This window comes from Schistocerca americana, chromosome 2 (assembly GCF_021461395.2).
Source record: "Schistocerca americana isolate TAMUIC-IGC-003095 chromosome 2, iqSchAmer2.1, whole genome shotgun sequence".
In the NCBI taxonomy this organism is placed as follows: Eukaryota; Metazoa; Arthropoda; class Insecta; order Orthoptera; family Acrididae; genus Schistocerca; species Schistocerca americana.
This window is the reverse complement of record NC_060120.1, coordinates 1,049,647,018-1,049,660,888: the sequence shown is the minus strand read 5'-3', so window position 1 is coordinate 1,049,660,888 and position 13,871 is coordinate 1,049,647,018. Positions and strand designations below refer to the sequence as shown.

Genomic DNA, 13,871 nt, shown 5'->3' with positions numbered 1-13,871 from the left:
TGTGTGTTCCTGTTGCCTGTCAGTGCTTCTGCTATTCGGTGAGTGGTCTCATTAACTCCTGAATTTATTTAAATAATCATGTGATGTTTTGTGTGAGAGCAGGGAGGGGAGGGAGGTGTCTTCATTCAAATACCTTCTACATCTCTGAGCAATCCTCCTTGCACACAGCCAAGATAATTATATGAATCGTTAATATCATCATTCTGTCATTCTCAGCAAAATCCTGGACCAGTTCATGCAAAATTTCACTGTCCTTACAAAAATGTGAAGCCAAGTCTTTCATTTCTTTAGGTTCTGAACGAACAGCTGCTGCCTTCCAGCAACTTGTTATCATACAAAACAATGTAATGTACCGGCTGATTTAAAATCTGCATTTCCACTACCTATCCATTGTTTTAGAACCTATATGTTTCTTGCAGCACAATGAAGATTGACTGAGTCTGTCAATCTACCATGATTTGATATTCACAAGCCAGAGAAATCATACCTCATCAAATGACAGGATCAGTAGCCCATAAACTGAAATTTTCGCATCCCGTGTATTGATGGAACTGACAGAGAAAGTATTAAGTCCTGTCATTTGCTTGTCTAAATAATATTGATGGTAGGCATATTAGCATATCCAGTGAGCCAATACTGGAAGTCTGTGGCATGAAAATTGACATGAAGTCTTTGTTTGCCATTTCCTTAATTTTTCCATTCCAACGAGAAAGTTACATCACCTAGCAATCAGGCAAAAATTTTTGCTATTCATAATGCTGTTTATAAAATAAAAGTATTCCAAGTCTATTGTTTGTGTCCTCCCATGCACTCAACATCAAAAGTTTACACTCAAATCAAAATATATATGTGCTTTACAACTTCATAACATATCCTTAGAGGCATGGTCATTTTGTATTCACTTCCAGCTGAAATACTATTCAGTTTACAATAGAAACGAAACACTGACTGTTGTACTTCATGTTTCCTGCAGTTATTACTTTGTGAAACTTTAAAAGAAATACTGATGTCATCTTTTGCTTGATCCCACACACAATTTCAGATTAGGAAAATATTTAATAAATAGAATCAAACTTTTAAAAAATTGATTTTTGATCTTTTATTAAAATCAAAATAAAGTCTCCATATAGAAATATGCATGTACATATTTCACAAACAACTGTGTTTGCAGTAATATCACACTTCAATAACCATAGTTTGCTGTTTGGTATCACCCTAATACATGAACAACAACAATGTGAAAATATACAACACAGACGTGTGTGTTGTATTCAATCACAACTCAGCCTATGAAACATCATTAACATAGTTATTTCTGTATTCTATTGTCCATTAAAAATTGGTCAAATATCACAGTCTCTGAATATCAAATACGCGGCACTGTGTGTCATCGGAAACTGTTACCAGTTCTCGCCCATCCCTGGAACATAAAAAAAAAAAGGTAAGACAATAAAATCTGCACTTAAATGAAATGATACATTTATGTGCACTTATACTGAGTGTATATGTGCACCTTTGTTTTGGGATACCTACACAGATACACAAATGTCTAAGATAGAGCTTCGATGTCCACTCAACTGGCCAACTTCTTGATTATTCTGAACATCATATATTCGTACAGAACCATCTAAGCTGCCTAAATATGCTACAGGACTATCCTTCCTCCATACAATAGTAGTTATGCCGCAATCTTGTTTTGAGAATGAACGCAGTGCCTAAAATAAAAAAAATGGCCCATAATAAATTTAACTGTTCCAAATTATGCAAAGATGATAAAATTGTAATTAGTATTCATTGTGAATCCTGTAAAAATAAATAAATAATTTAAATATGTGTAACTGTTACTTATAACTGCTACTTGCCTGTCTGCTGACATCCCAAATGAATAGGCAACCATAACAATTTCCTGATATAGCAACTGGAAAAGATGGATTTTTGTAAAATGCAATTGTCTCAACACAAAATTCTGCTGGGTGATCATCATCTGCAGAGTCACCACCTGCACTACCAGAACTGTCCAGCTCCTTGGTGTCAAAAACACTAACTACCTGGAAAGAAAAATCCCATTACTGGGTCCAGTTTAACACAAATTAATGTACATCATTTCTTAGGGTTAGGGAGCGGGGAGGGAGGAGAGAGAGAGAGAGAGAGAGAGAGAGAGAGAGAGAGAGAGAGAGAGAGACTAAACATGTTTACATTATTCTGTATTATATCTTCAGGCATTAAAAAATGTTGCACAAATGTTTCTGAGATTTTGAGTTCACACACAGAAATTTACCGACCCAACCTCTGCAGAAATCATTGTTTGTCATTTTTATGCCTCTTATTTCTATAGTGTTTTCTGTCTAACTTTCTTCACTTGTGCTAACTTTACGGATGCGGTGAAAGCAGAGACTAAAAGCACATTGGTAGAGCAGAAGAAGGGTGTATGCATGTTTGTTGACGCTTCCCAGTGATGATAGGCATATTGTTAGTGAATTCACCAGCCCTGGGACAATGAGATTTCACTTAATTAGCCAGGTGCATCTGCATACTACCACCGAGCGAGACGGCACAGCGGTTAGCACACTGTACTTACATTCAGGAGGATGACGGTTCAAACTCGAGTCCAGTCATCTGTGGTTTACCTAAATCATTTCAGGCAATTTCTGGGATAGTTCCTTTCAAAGAGCATGGCTGACACCCTTCCCCATCCTTCCCTAATCCAAGCTTGTGCTCCATCTCTAATGACCTTGTTGTCAACTGGACGTTAAACACTAATCTCCTCCTCCTCCTCCGCATACTACCTACCCCACTAAATTGTTATAGATATTTTCAACAAGAAAATCTTATGAATGAGTGTCTTGAAGGGGGGGGGGGGGGGACATATTTTAGAAGCAAATCAGGAATGTTAGTTTTATTCGTAACAGATGAATAGATTATAAGCATAACAATCCAAGTATTTTCTTTCTGACTTTGTATATTACCACATCACTAAAATCCAAAGATTCAAAACATTAATTAAGACGAAAATGAACACACTCAATTCAACTCACAAAAACAATTTTAGTACAAAATTTCTATCATATCATTCACATGTTTGCCAACATGAGAATCTGCTGTTCAACAACTTAACGACACTTTTTTTAACTTTTTTTACTCTCTCCCGTTACATAGACTTCTTGGTGAAATAAAAGTAGAGTACAGTGTCTGAAAATAGATTATACTGTTTACTTACTCTTCCAGTGGCTGTTGTGATGAAAGCTACAATTCCATCCAAGTCACCAGACATAATAAGGTTGTCATCATGGAATGCATCTAATGCTGTGACACTACTTCTGTGTGCATCACCGGATTTGATATGTTGTATTACCTTGACTGACTTTATATCAAATACTTTTATTGTTCCTGACTCATACCCCACAACAAACCTTTTTCCTGTAATATGACAAACAAAATAAATATAAATTATCAGATTACAATCCTATCAAAATTATCAATAAGGTCAGAATTAAAAAAGAGGGGGGGGATGAAGAGGGGAGAGAGGAGGGCAGAGGGAGGGAGGGAGGGAGGGAGGGAGGGATGGATTCTCCAGTTATACATGTTGTACTGTTCTATGTTGTATTGTTCTATGGATTGTAAGTACAAAGTGTTCATTCCAAGATTCATAGATTTCATTTTCTTCCTTTTTGTTTGCTGCTCTTGTTTATGTGATCCACTTTTTATAAACTGCAAGCAAAGGTTTTTCATACCTCAAAATCTTTTATTTTTACATTAATCATTAAAAAATAAAAGAGTGAACCTCGCCAGTCAGCAAAAGTTGGTAAACCCTTATTTCTCATCCAGAATAACACACATGAAATCACACGACACACCAATAACTATTTTGAAAGGTGTATGGGAAACTGCAAGATTCTTTTTTGGGAAACTGCAAGATTCTTTTTTAAGCTGCAGTACTCCTATGTGGTAACTTTGAAAAATGCAAGGTAACATACAAACTAGTAGCTGATCCAGCTTCATTACTGGACTAGTGGTCTGTTACTACTCTGTACAACCAAATCTACAAAACTGCTGAGTGATCAGCTCTGTTCCTTTTTCCTCTAAATAATCCCATCTAGCATGTAGTCCACTTTTTAGGACTTCAAAAAAATAAATTTTATTATTTAACTTTCTTACCTGGTGTCTTACCTGACACCACAGTCTTCTAAGGGTGTGAAGTTGGGTATGCCATCTGTCAGTAAATCATGTAAATTTTGTTCTGTGTGTTATTGAATTTTAACTGTTTCTGTATCGTATTCTCTGAGGCAGAATTTGGGGACCAGCCCAGAATTTGCCCAAAAAAAGTGTGGGAAATCATCTTAAAACCACACCCAGGCTTGCCAGTGTACATGGCTGTTAATCTACCATGCATATTCAATCCAAGATCAGGCTCACTGCCTTGTCTCACAAACTAGCATACTGCACATTTCACTACACAAGCAGATCATGTACAAGCTACTTCTATATAGCTGTTTATTTGTAACAGAGATAAAAAACACTAAAACATAATATAATCAAGAAATCAAAAGCTAGTACTAATGATTGAGAGCACTCCCCACTTTGTGAATCCAATGTTCATTTGCTGTCAAAAAGTCTTCCATATCACAGGGTTCACTCAAGTTACTGCAAGCCAACAAGTGTTCAGATTCCTTCCATGCTCCAAATTCACAAAGTTCATCATCACTAATACCGCACATCTTCGAATTAATTTGGCACCTTATCACTTGTGTCTTCAATCTGCGGAGGGTTTTCCAAGCCCCAGGTTGAAGATAGCAGCCTGATGACAGTCTTCCTTTTGCTGTCCATAATCCTTCACGAGTCCGAAACAATGGATGCCAGTGATGTGTTTCTTGCTTTTTCTTTTCAATCTCTGCTACTACCTGTCATCTTACATTTGAAGGGGCTGCTTCCATCACTTGAAAGATCTTATCAATGGGTTGGTTTTAGCACCTTGTGACTGAGTGGCCCATCTCAAAGAGCTACAATTTCATTAGCAAGTGCAGAGTTCCTCCAGACTGGAGTGGTGTACTCAGCAGCTGAGAAACACAGAGCAAGGGAGGATGTGCGGAGGATGCTAGGCTGTGCTTCCCAGATGGTGTTTGTCAGTTTGCAGAAAGGGAAATGAGACGGACAGACAGATGGTTGTGAGCATGTGAGCAGGAGATGCACACAAAAATGGGAGGAGGAGGAGATGTGTGGAATATATGTGTCAAACACAACTCAAATCAAATCACAGGAAAAAAGCATAACAGACTGTAAGTACTTATGTCCGAGATCTCCTCCCAAACCCCAGCATTGATTGCAACCAAATTTGGCACACAAACTTCACGAGTATCAGCACTGTGTGGTTTATAACCTCGTTGCCATAATAGGAGTGGAGATATGGGCAAACGCGTGTTTCTTCATCACATACCATATAGGCTGCCCTGCAAGACAGGTGTGTTGTGTGGGAATATCAGTCTGCCTTATTGACCTGCTTTGTAGGGCAGTCACAAGTCAGGGGCAGGAAAATATTTTATAGCCCAACATGTGCGCTGCCCTGAATGATAGGTGTTTAGTGTTGGGGCAGTACAGGCCTGCCTTATCGACCTGCTTTGCAGGGCAGCCAACATGCAAGGGCCAAAAAAACAGTTTTCAAGCACACGATTTGTAGGCTGCCAGGTGCAACAGGCATATTGCCCTGCTTTATCGACATGTTTTTCAGGGGCTATATGTGCGGATGGGCACAGCTGCGGGAGGACAGAGGGGGTGGGAAGGAGGGGAGAGGGTGTAGCGAGATGGGAAGAGGAGAGAGGGAGGAGAGGGGCCAGGAAACAGAGGTGGGGGAGAGGGAATATAGAAGTGGATGTTGAGAGAAGGAGATGGAGAGAGGTGGAGGGGATGGCCAGAGAGGAGGAGAAGCAGATGGACAAAGAGAGGGAAATAAGATGGACAGAGAGAGGGGATGGACAGAGAGATGGGGGAGGAGAGGACGGACAGAGAGATGGGGGAGGAGAGGATGTTGCTCACAGTGTGGCTTCAGCTGCCAGAGGCTGCAGCCATGTGTGTGAGTTGGGTTTACGTGGGTGCGTCACCTGTTTTTGACAAAGGCCTTGTCGGTTGGCACCTTATACTGTGACAGTCTTTTTGTTGTGCCTATCTGCAACTCAGCAACATCTAGTTAGATAAGGCAGGCACGTGCAGAAGTGCCACACCCATTTCAACTCTCTGGCTTCATATCATGCCAAGGCAACCACAGGATATCTACAAATATGTATAAACAAATATAGGGTTATTCTAAATGATGGACTCATTTTCAAAAATTCATATGTAATCAAGTACAAATCCAAAATGAACAAGCTTTATACCAATGAAAAGAATACGTTAGAAAGATTTTGGCGGGCAGCGGTGGTGGGCGGTGATGGTTTCAGAAGCAGCCGGTAGAGATCGCGCGGCATATGGCCGTCATTCTGTTTCAATGTCAGTTGTGGGTGAGATGGCAACTGTGGAGCACAAGGTTTTCTGTGTTCTTGAGTTTGCAAAAAGTGAGTTGCAAATTGTGGTACAGCGGGCATTCCGTACCAAATTTGGTATTCAACCACCAACTCACAAAACCATTAGCTATTGGTTTAAGCAGTATAAACAGACTGGGAGTGAGTGCAAAGGAAAAAGCACAGGCCAACCGCATGTGACAGAGGATGATGTCAGACGGAATCAAGAAAGTTTTGTGCGGAGTCCCAGTAAGTCTACCAATAGGGTCAGTTGAGAACTTGGAATACCCCTACCAACTGTATGGAAAGTTCTGAGATGTCATTTGCTGTACATGCCCTACCGATTACAACTTGTGCAGGCTGTCAACTCCAGTGACAAATAGAAGCATCTCACATTTTGTGGTTATGTGCTAGCAAAGATGTTTGGCATACAGCCGAAGGTGGCCACGTTGAACATTTATCACATTTCTAATTATTAAATAATTGTTAAAAACTAATTAATTAGAAATTATTAAATTTATTAAACTGATATCAAACATCATGAAAAAACTTTGAAACTACTACTTTTCACAGATATAATGCTTGTTCATTTTGGACTTTAACTTGAATAAATACAAAGTTTTGAAAATGAGTCCATCATTTAGAACAGTCCTGTATATCAGTCAACAGCGTACATTGTATATTATTTTTCTTAAGGTGGATGACGTACCTACAGATGTGCTTTTTCATTTGCATAATTCTCTTGTGTAAACAGTTTGTAACTGCTATGCTGTGGTCTCGAATACTGGGAATGGCATTTTTTGGATAGGGCACTGCAAAGACAGATTATATTACAGTAAAATCCCCCTTTTACACTTTTGAAGCGAATTAAAAAATAAAAAAAAGGTTTAAAAAGCGGGAAAATGTAAAACATGGGAAATAACATTTTAAGCAGGACAAGCTATGTATAGGATACCTCCTTGCATTTTCGCACTTTATGTATGAGATATGCACATAAAAGGCATCGAAAGACTTATCAGGAACTTGTTTATTATCTAATAAAACCTGCTGATGTAATTGGAACTGATAACTGTCTGGGAAGTAGTATGTTATAATCGATGTTTCTGAAAGCCTGCAGCTGTCATTCATTATTTAAAAAATGAGATCCTGCACTAGCTACATATTTTTTCATGTTTAGCAAGATGCATTTTGAGAAGTTTTTCAGTATGTCGAGGGCAAATATGTACCTTTTGTGTGGTGTTTGAATATATGTTATTCTGCGCCTGTTGCATTGTATTCAACAGGTTATCAGGAACTGTGCCTCCTCAGTTATGTGGAACCCCCCCCCCCCTCCCCCCCCCCACACACACACAAAATTACTCACACTGTGCTGTGTTTAAACTAAAAACATTTGAGAAACACAAAGTGCTACAAGTGGCCAAATGCCAAAATACGTCATATACGGTTCGACAAAGGTGTCACAATGATCAGAACAATCACGAAACTGTGTTTGCACTGTTGAGACAGTTTTTAAGTGGTTGTGATTGATCACGTTATCTTTATTTGAACAACTCTAGTTACTCCCATCAGCCACCACACCAAGTAGAGCGTGGCAGCGGCGGGAGATACAGCACAAATTGTTCCAACTTTTACACATTTACCAGTTGAAATCCACTGAGTAGAGTGCCCTGGTGTCAAGAAACTTCGTAACCACGCAATATTTGTAAACACTACTCGATGGCCAACATTATGCCAGCATCATTTTCTTCTCCACGAACATTTCTTCATGTGTAAACTGCGAGAAAATTATAAATATGCTGACGCAAAATCAGGTGCAAATTAACATTGTGGACATAGGAAATTTGACGGGAACAATAAAAAAATGTCGTAAAAAGTGGGAAAACATTAATTCCTGGAACGTAAAAGTGGGGTTATACTGTATTTCATTTACAATTACAGAATGGAACAATGAACACTCCACATCTGCACAGAGAGCTGAGAGGTAAGAGGTGGATAGAGTGAGGAGGAGGAGATGAAAACAAACACACACACACACACACACACACACACACACACACACACACACACACACAAACAGAGAGAGAGAGAGAGAGAGAGAGAGAGAGAGAGAGAGAGAGAGAGAGAGGGGGGGGGGGCAGGGAGGGCAGGTGGGAGGGGGGCAGGGAGGGCAGGTGGGAGGGGGGCAGGGAGGGCAGGTGGGAGGGGGGCAGGGAGGGCAGGTGGGAGGGGGGCAGGGAGGGCAGGTGGGAGGGGGGAGAGGGGCACGAGGAGATAGTTGGCGAAGGGGAAAGGAGGAGATGAAAGGAAGGAGGGGGGAAACATGCAGGAACCATATGAAGAGTGTAGATAGGTAGAGGGTATATGGACAAGGATGAAGGTGAGGAGGAGATGAACAGAGGGAGTGTGAGAACAATATGGAAAGAGTAGGGGGGTTGAGGATATGGACAGAGACAGGTTGTGGATGACATGGACAAAGAGAGAGGGTAGGAGGTGGTGGACAGAGAGCTTGGGGAGAGGAAGAAGTGGAGGCAGAGAAGGTGGCAGGGGGGGGGGGGGGGGGGGGTTACAATGTGTGTGTTAAATACGTATGGGGGCAAAACTGCAGGGGAAAAATCAAGACGTCAAAACAAACATTACTTAGTTTGTTAAAAATCACTCATTATTTTTTAATTTATTGCTCAGGATCTTACCTGTTACATTACTGGCTACCTATCTGTCAACATCACTTACATACAAGAAATTAATCCTTCTACTAAGAAACAGTTTACTAAAAATTATTGTCAAAGAAACTTACCATCTGGCATAATAATTCCACTTTCTGTTTTCTCTCCAGATCCGGGAAGGACCTTAATTTCACCACTTGGAATTTTAAAAGCAAAGACATCACCAGTGGCAAATCCACAAAACAAAACATGAGCTGCAGGGTGCCATTTCATCCACTACAGGAAAATGAGAAAAATTATTTCTAATGAATTCCACAAAACAATGGAAAATCCAGGATGGAATGTAACATTAATTTCGTAAAACATAATCTACATGCAAGCCAATATTTCATAAAATTATTACATTCAGTCACAGTTAATCACGGTCTTTTTTTTTTTAGAAACACATTTCAGATCATAATGCCCAACACTATGAAAAAAAGAAAGAAAGAAAGAAAGAAAGAAAAAAAGAACACCATATGGAGCCCACTTTAGTTACAATCAAATAATCTTTCATAAAACTCAAAGAAATTCTGGTCATACGTAAAAGCTGTTAGCGTCACCAATGTTAGTGTAGAGTCACTCGTGACAGACAGAAAATGAAATCAAGGATAGCAAAGCAAAAGCATAGTGCTTAACGCTGTATTCAAAACTTCCTTTACACAGAAAAACCCACAAGAAGTGCCTCAATCTAATCCTCGTACCACTGAAAAGGTGACTGAAATAAATATCCGAGCCAGTGGTGTTGAGGAATATCTGAAATTGTTAAAATTGAACAAAGCTTCAGAGTCCTGTGGAATCCCCATCAGATTCTATACTGAACTCACAGCCAAGTTAGCTCATCTTCTAACTATAATCTACTGTACAGAATATTGTGCCCAGTGGTTAGAAGAGGGCACGTATCACACCCATTTACAAGAAGGGTAGGAGAAGTGATCCACAAAACCACCACCCAATATCCCTGATATCAATTTGTTGTATAATCTTAGAACATATTGTCAGACCAAATATAATGAGGTGTCTCAAACAGAATGACCTCCTCCATGCCAATGAGCAGGGATTCCAAAAACATTGATCATGTGAAACCCAAATCACCCTTTTCTCACATGAAATAATGATAGCTTTGGATCAAGGTAGTCAGGTAGATGCAGTACTTCTTGATTTTTGAAAAGGATTTGAATCAGTAATATATCTATGCTTCTTGTCAAAAGCAAGATCGTATTGGGTATCAACTGAAATTTGTGACGACTGAGGAGGTATTGGAGAGTGTGTGTGTGTGTGTGTGTGTGTGTGTGTGTGTGTGTGTGTCAGGTTATGTTGGATGGAGATTCACGGTCAAATGTAGAAGTAACTTCAGGTGTGCCACAGGGAAGTATACTGGGACCCTTGCTGTTCTTGTTTTGTATTAATGCCCTTCTGCACAAAATTAATAACACTGAAAGAAACAGCACAAATATTCAGTCAGACCTTGATAAGATTTCAAAGTGGTGGAATGATTGGCAGCTTGTTTTAAATGTTCAGAAATGCAAAAATGTACATTTCAAAAAAAGAGAGAAAATGTAGTATCCTACAATATCAACAATCATAGTTGGAATCATCCAACTCGTACAAATAACTGGGTGTAACACTTTAAAAGGATATGAAATGGAACGATCACATAGGTTCAGTCGTGAGTAAATCAGGTGGTAGACTTCAGTCTATAGTACTGGGCAAGTGCAATCAGTCTACAAAGGAGATTGCTTACACATCATTTGTCCAACCCATTCTAGAATATTGCTAAAGTTTGTGGAACCTATACCAAATACGACTAAAAGGGGATTTTGAACTCATGGTGAAGAAGCTGAACTATCAGACTCTTGAAGATAGATGCAGCTTTAACAGGGTGTATACATAAACAAGAAAAAAAATTCCTGGATTTCCAGGTTAAAAATACACTTTCTCCCAGGAAAAAATACACTTTTTCGCGTTAAATGACGGTATACTCTACCTCGGAACTGTAAAACTTATGAATCCTTTGAATGGTTATGGTTTTATACACTTGCATAGAATTTCCCAGCCCTTAAAAAAAGAATTAAAAAAAAAACGTTTTGGAAAGATTTTTGACGTGCATCAACATATGTGCTGCATATTTTCGTATTAAGAAAGTATAAATTTGAATTCCACCAAACACCACATGTTAATTTCCGAAGCATTGAAATCGAGATTGAGATGTGCTTTTCCAAGCCAGTCATAGCTCATGTCATGTGATTTCGCCAACCGATGAAAGTGGATATTCAGAGCACATGACAGTGATGTCGTCAGCCAATAGCACTATCACTGTTAAGTAGTGTGTACACACAAATAGGAAAAGTTGCTGGTTTAAATTAATATACATAGTGTTGTTACAAGAAAAGCAAAGTTTTCACATATAATGTTGGTCTCTAAGATTAATAAGCTGCAAGAGATGCTTGCACAACAATGTTGATCTTTATTCTGTGTGTTACACTTTAATATACAGCACACAAATAATCCAGTAAAATTTTTAATAATGGCATAAATGTTTGATCTTCTGGGTTCAAAATTTGTCTAAATAATCATCCTCAAAGAGTTGATTTTTAAACGAGAGTCAAATGCTCTGGGATTTAAGAAATTCATTGTACATTCTTGCAGATAGTTCATCATGCGTTACAGGACATTTACTTTGAAAGTAACACTTTTCAAACAACCATTCAAAATATTTTCCCGCAACCTGTTAGAAATACACTATGTGATCAAAAGTATCCAGACACCTGGCTGAAAATGACTTACAGGTTCATGGCACCCTACATAGGTAATGCTGGAATTCAATATGGCGTTGGCCCACCCTTAGCCTTGATGTCAACTTCCACTCTCAAAGGCATACATACAATCAGGTGCCGAAAGGTTTCTTGGGGAATGGCAGCCCATTCTTCATGGAGTGCTGCACTGAGGAGAGGTACCAATAACAGTCGGTGAAGCTTGGCACAAAGTCGGTGTTCCAAAACATCCCGAAGGTGTTCTAGAGGACTCAGGAATCTGTGCAGACCAGCCATTACAGGGATGTTATTGACGTGTAACCACTCCGCCACAGGCTGTGCATTATGAACAGGTGCTCAATCATGTTGAAAGATGCAATTAGCATTCCTGAATTGCTCTCAAACAGTGGGAAGGAGAAAGGTGGTTAAAACATCAATGTAGGCCAGTGCTCTGATAGTGCCACGTAAAACAACAAAGGATGCAAGCTGCCTCCATGAAAAACACGAACACACCATAACACATCCACTTCCAAATTTTACTGTTGGCACAGCACACACTGGAAGAGGACATTCACCAGGCATTTGCCACACCCACACCCTGCCATCGGATCGCCATTTTGTGTACCGTGATTCATCACTCCACACAACGTTTTTCCACAGTTCACTCGTCCTCCAATATTTACACTCCTTACACCAAGCGAGAAGTCGTACATTTACTGGCGTGATGTGTGGCTTACAAGTAGCCACTCTGCCATGAAATCCAAGTTTTACCACCTCCCGCCTAACTGTCATAGAACCTGCATGGATCCCTATGCAGTTTGGAATTCCTGTGCGATGGTCTGGATTACAACGCTCTTCAACTGTCGTCAGTCTCTTTCAGTCAACAGATGAGGTCGGCCTATGCTCTTTTGTGCTGTATGTATCCCTTCATGTCTCCACTTCACTATCACATCTGAAACAGTGGAATTAGGGATGTTTAGGAGTGTGGAAATCTCGCGTACAGGTGTATGATACAAGTGACACCCAATCACATGACCACGTTCGAAGTCCGTGAGTTCCGCAAAGTGCCCCATTCTGCTCTCACACGATGTCTAATGACTACTGAGGTTGCTGATATGGAGTACCTGGCAGTAGGTGGCAGCACAATGCATCTAATATAAAAAAAGAATGTTTTTGGAGGTGTCTCGATACTTTTGATCACACAGTATAGTTTCGTTTCAGCAGTTGCCAGAGAGCACCAGATAACAGGCGTCACTGCACTTGCGCAGCTACGATGATGCAGGAAGCCAACATGTTCGTAGGTGTAAAACATCAAAAGATCTTACATTATGTCATAAAAGAAACTAGACATCACAGAATACTCCAAGAGCAGTGGAATTTCATGAAGCATACTAAAATGCATAATTCGGCTGTATGTGCAGATTCATATGTCCAGATTCAGATGTAAATTTTCTTGGAATACCAGTACTGTATTCTCATGTTTGTTTCTTTATCATGGCATAATGCCATACACGCTAGAAGATGAAAACGCGCACATTAAATACTTCATTTCAAATAAATTGACTTCCTCAGCGGAAAAGATTAATAACAGCCAAATTTTTTCCCCAAACCGACAAAACTAACTTCATTGTTCTGCAAAGAGATTAATGCTTGACTGTCAGAAAGATGGAAATAAAATGAAATCTGAAACTAATAACATATTTTAGTCACCCGTAATTTTGTGAATGTCTTAATTCACTTGATAGCTCCCGGTCACAGAAAATTAACAGCTTGTGCTTGCTTGTGGTAGGCCTAATAGGCATTTGATATTGGTACTTTGTGAATTGTATTCTGTCGTGTTATAAAAATGACTATTTGTGCCAAAACAGTCTCGTTTATTTGGTGTGTGTTACAACTGCTGCAATATTATTAATTTGGTTTTCATTTAA

The 13,871-nt window shown here is 39.6% G+C and overlaps 1 protein-coding gene across 2 annotated transcripts in view; it reads right to left on the bottom strand.

Annotated features, from left to right (window-relative positions):
- Positions 1–1,075: 1,075 nt before the first annotated feature.
- Positions 1,076–13,871, bottom strand: part of LOC124596455 (angio-associated migratory cell protein) — a 49,931-nt gene continuing 37,135 nt past the window's right edge. For both annotated transcript variants that reach the window (XM_047135589.1, XM_047135590.1), the window contains exons 5-9: positions 9,283–9,427; positions 3,218–3,417; positions 1,863–2,048; positions 1,534–1,715; positions 1,076–1,420 (exon numbers count right to left, since the gene is read on the bottom strand). In XM_047135589.1, the coding sequence (XP_046991545.1) occupies positions 1,351–1,420; positions 1,534–1,715; positions 1,863–2,048; positions 3,218–3,417; positions 9,283–9,427 (783 nt within the window). In that variant the 3' untranslated portion in view covers positions 1,076–1,350. The remainder of the gene's footprint in view (positions 1,421–1,533; positions 1,716–1,862; positions 2,049–3,217; positions 3,418–9,282; positions 9,428–13,871) is intronic.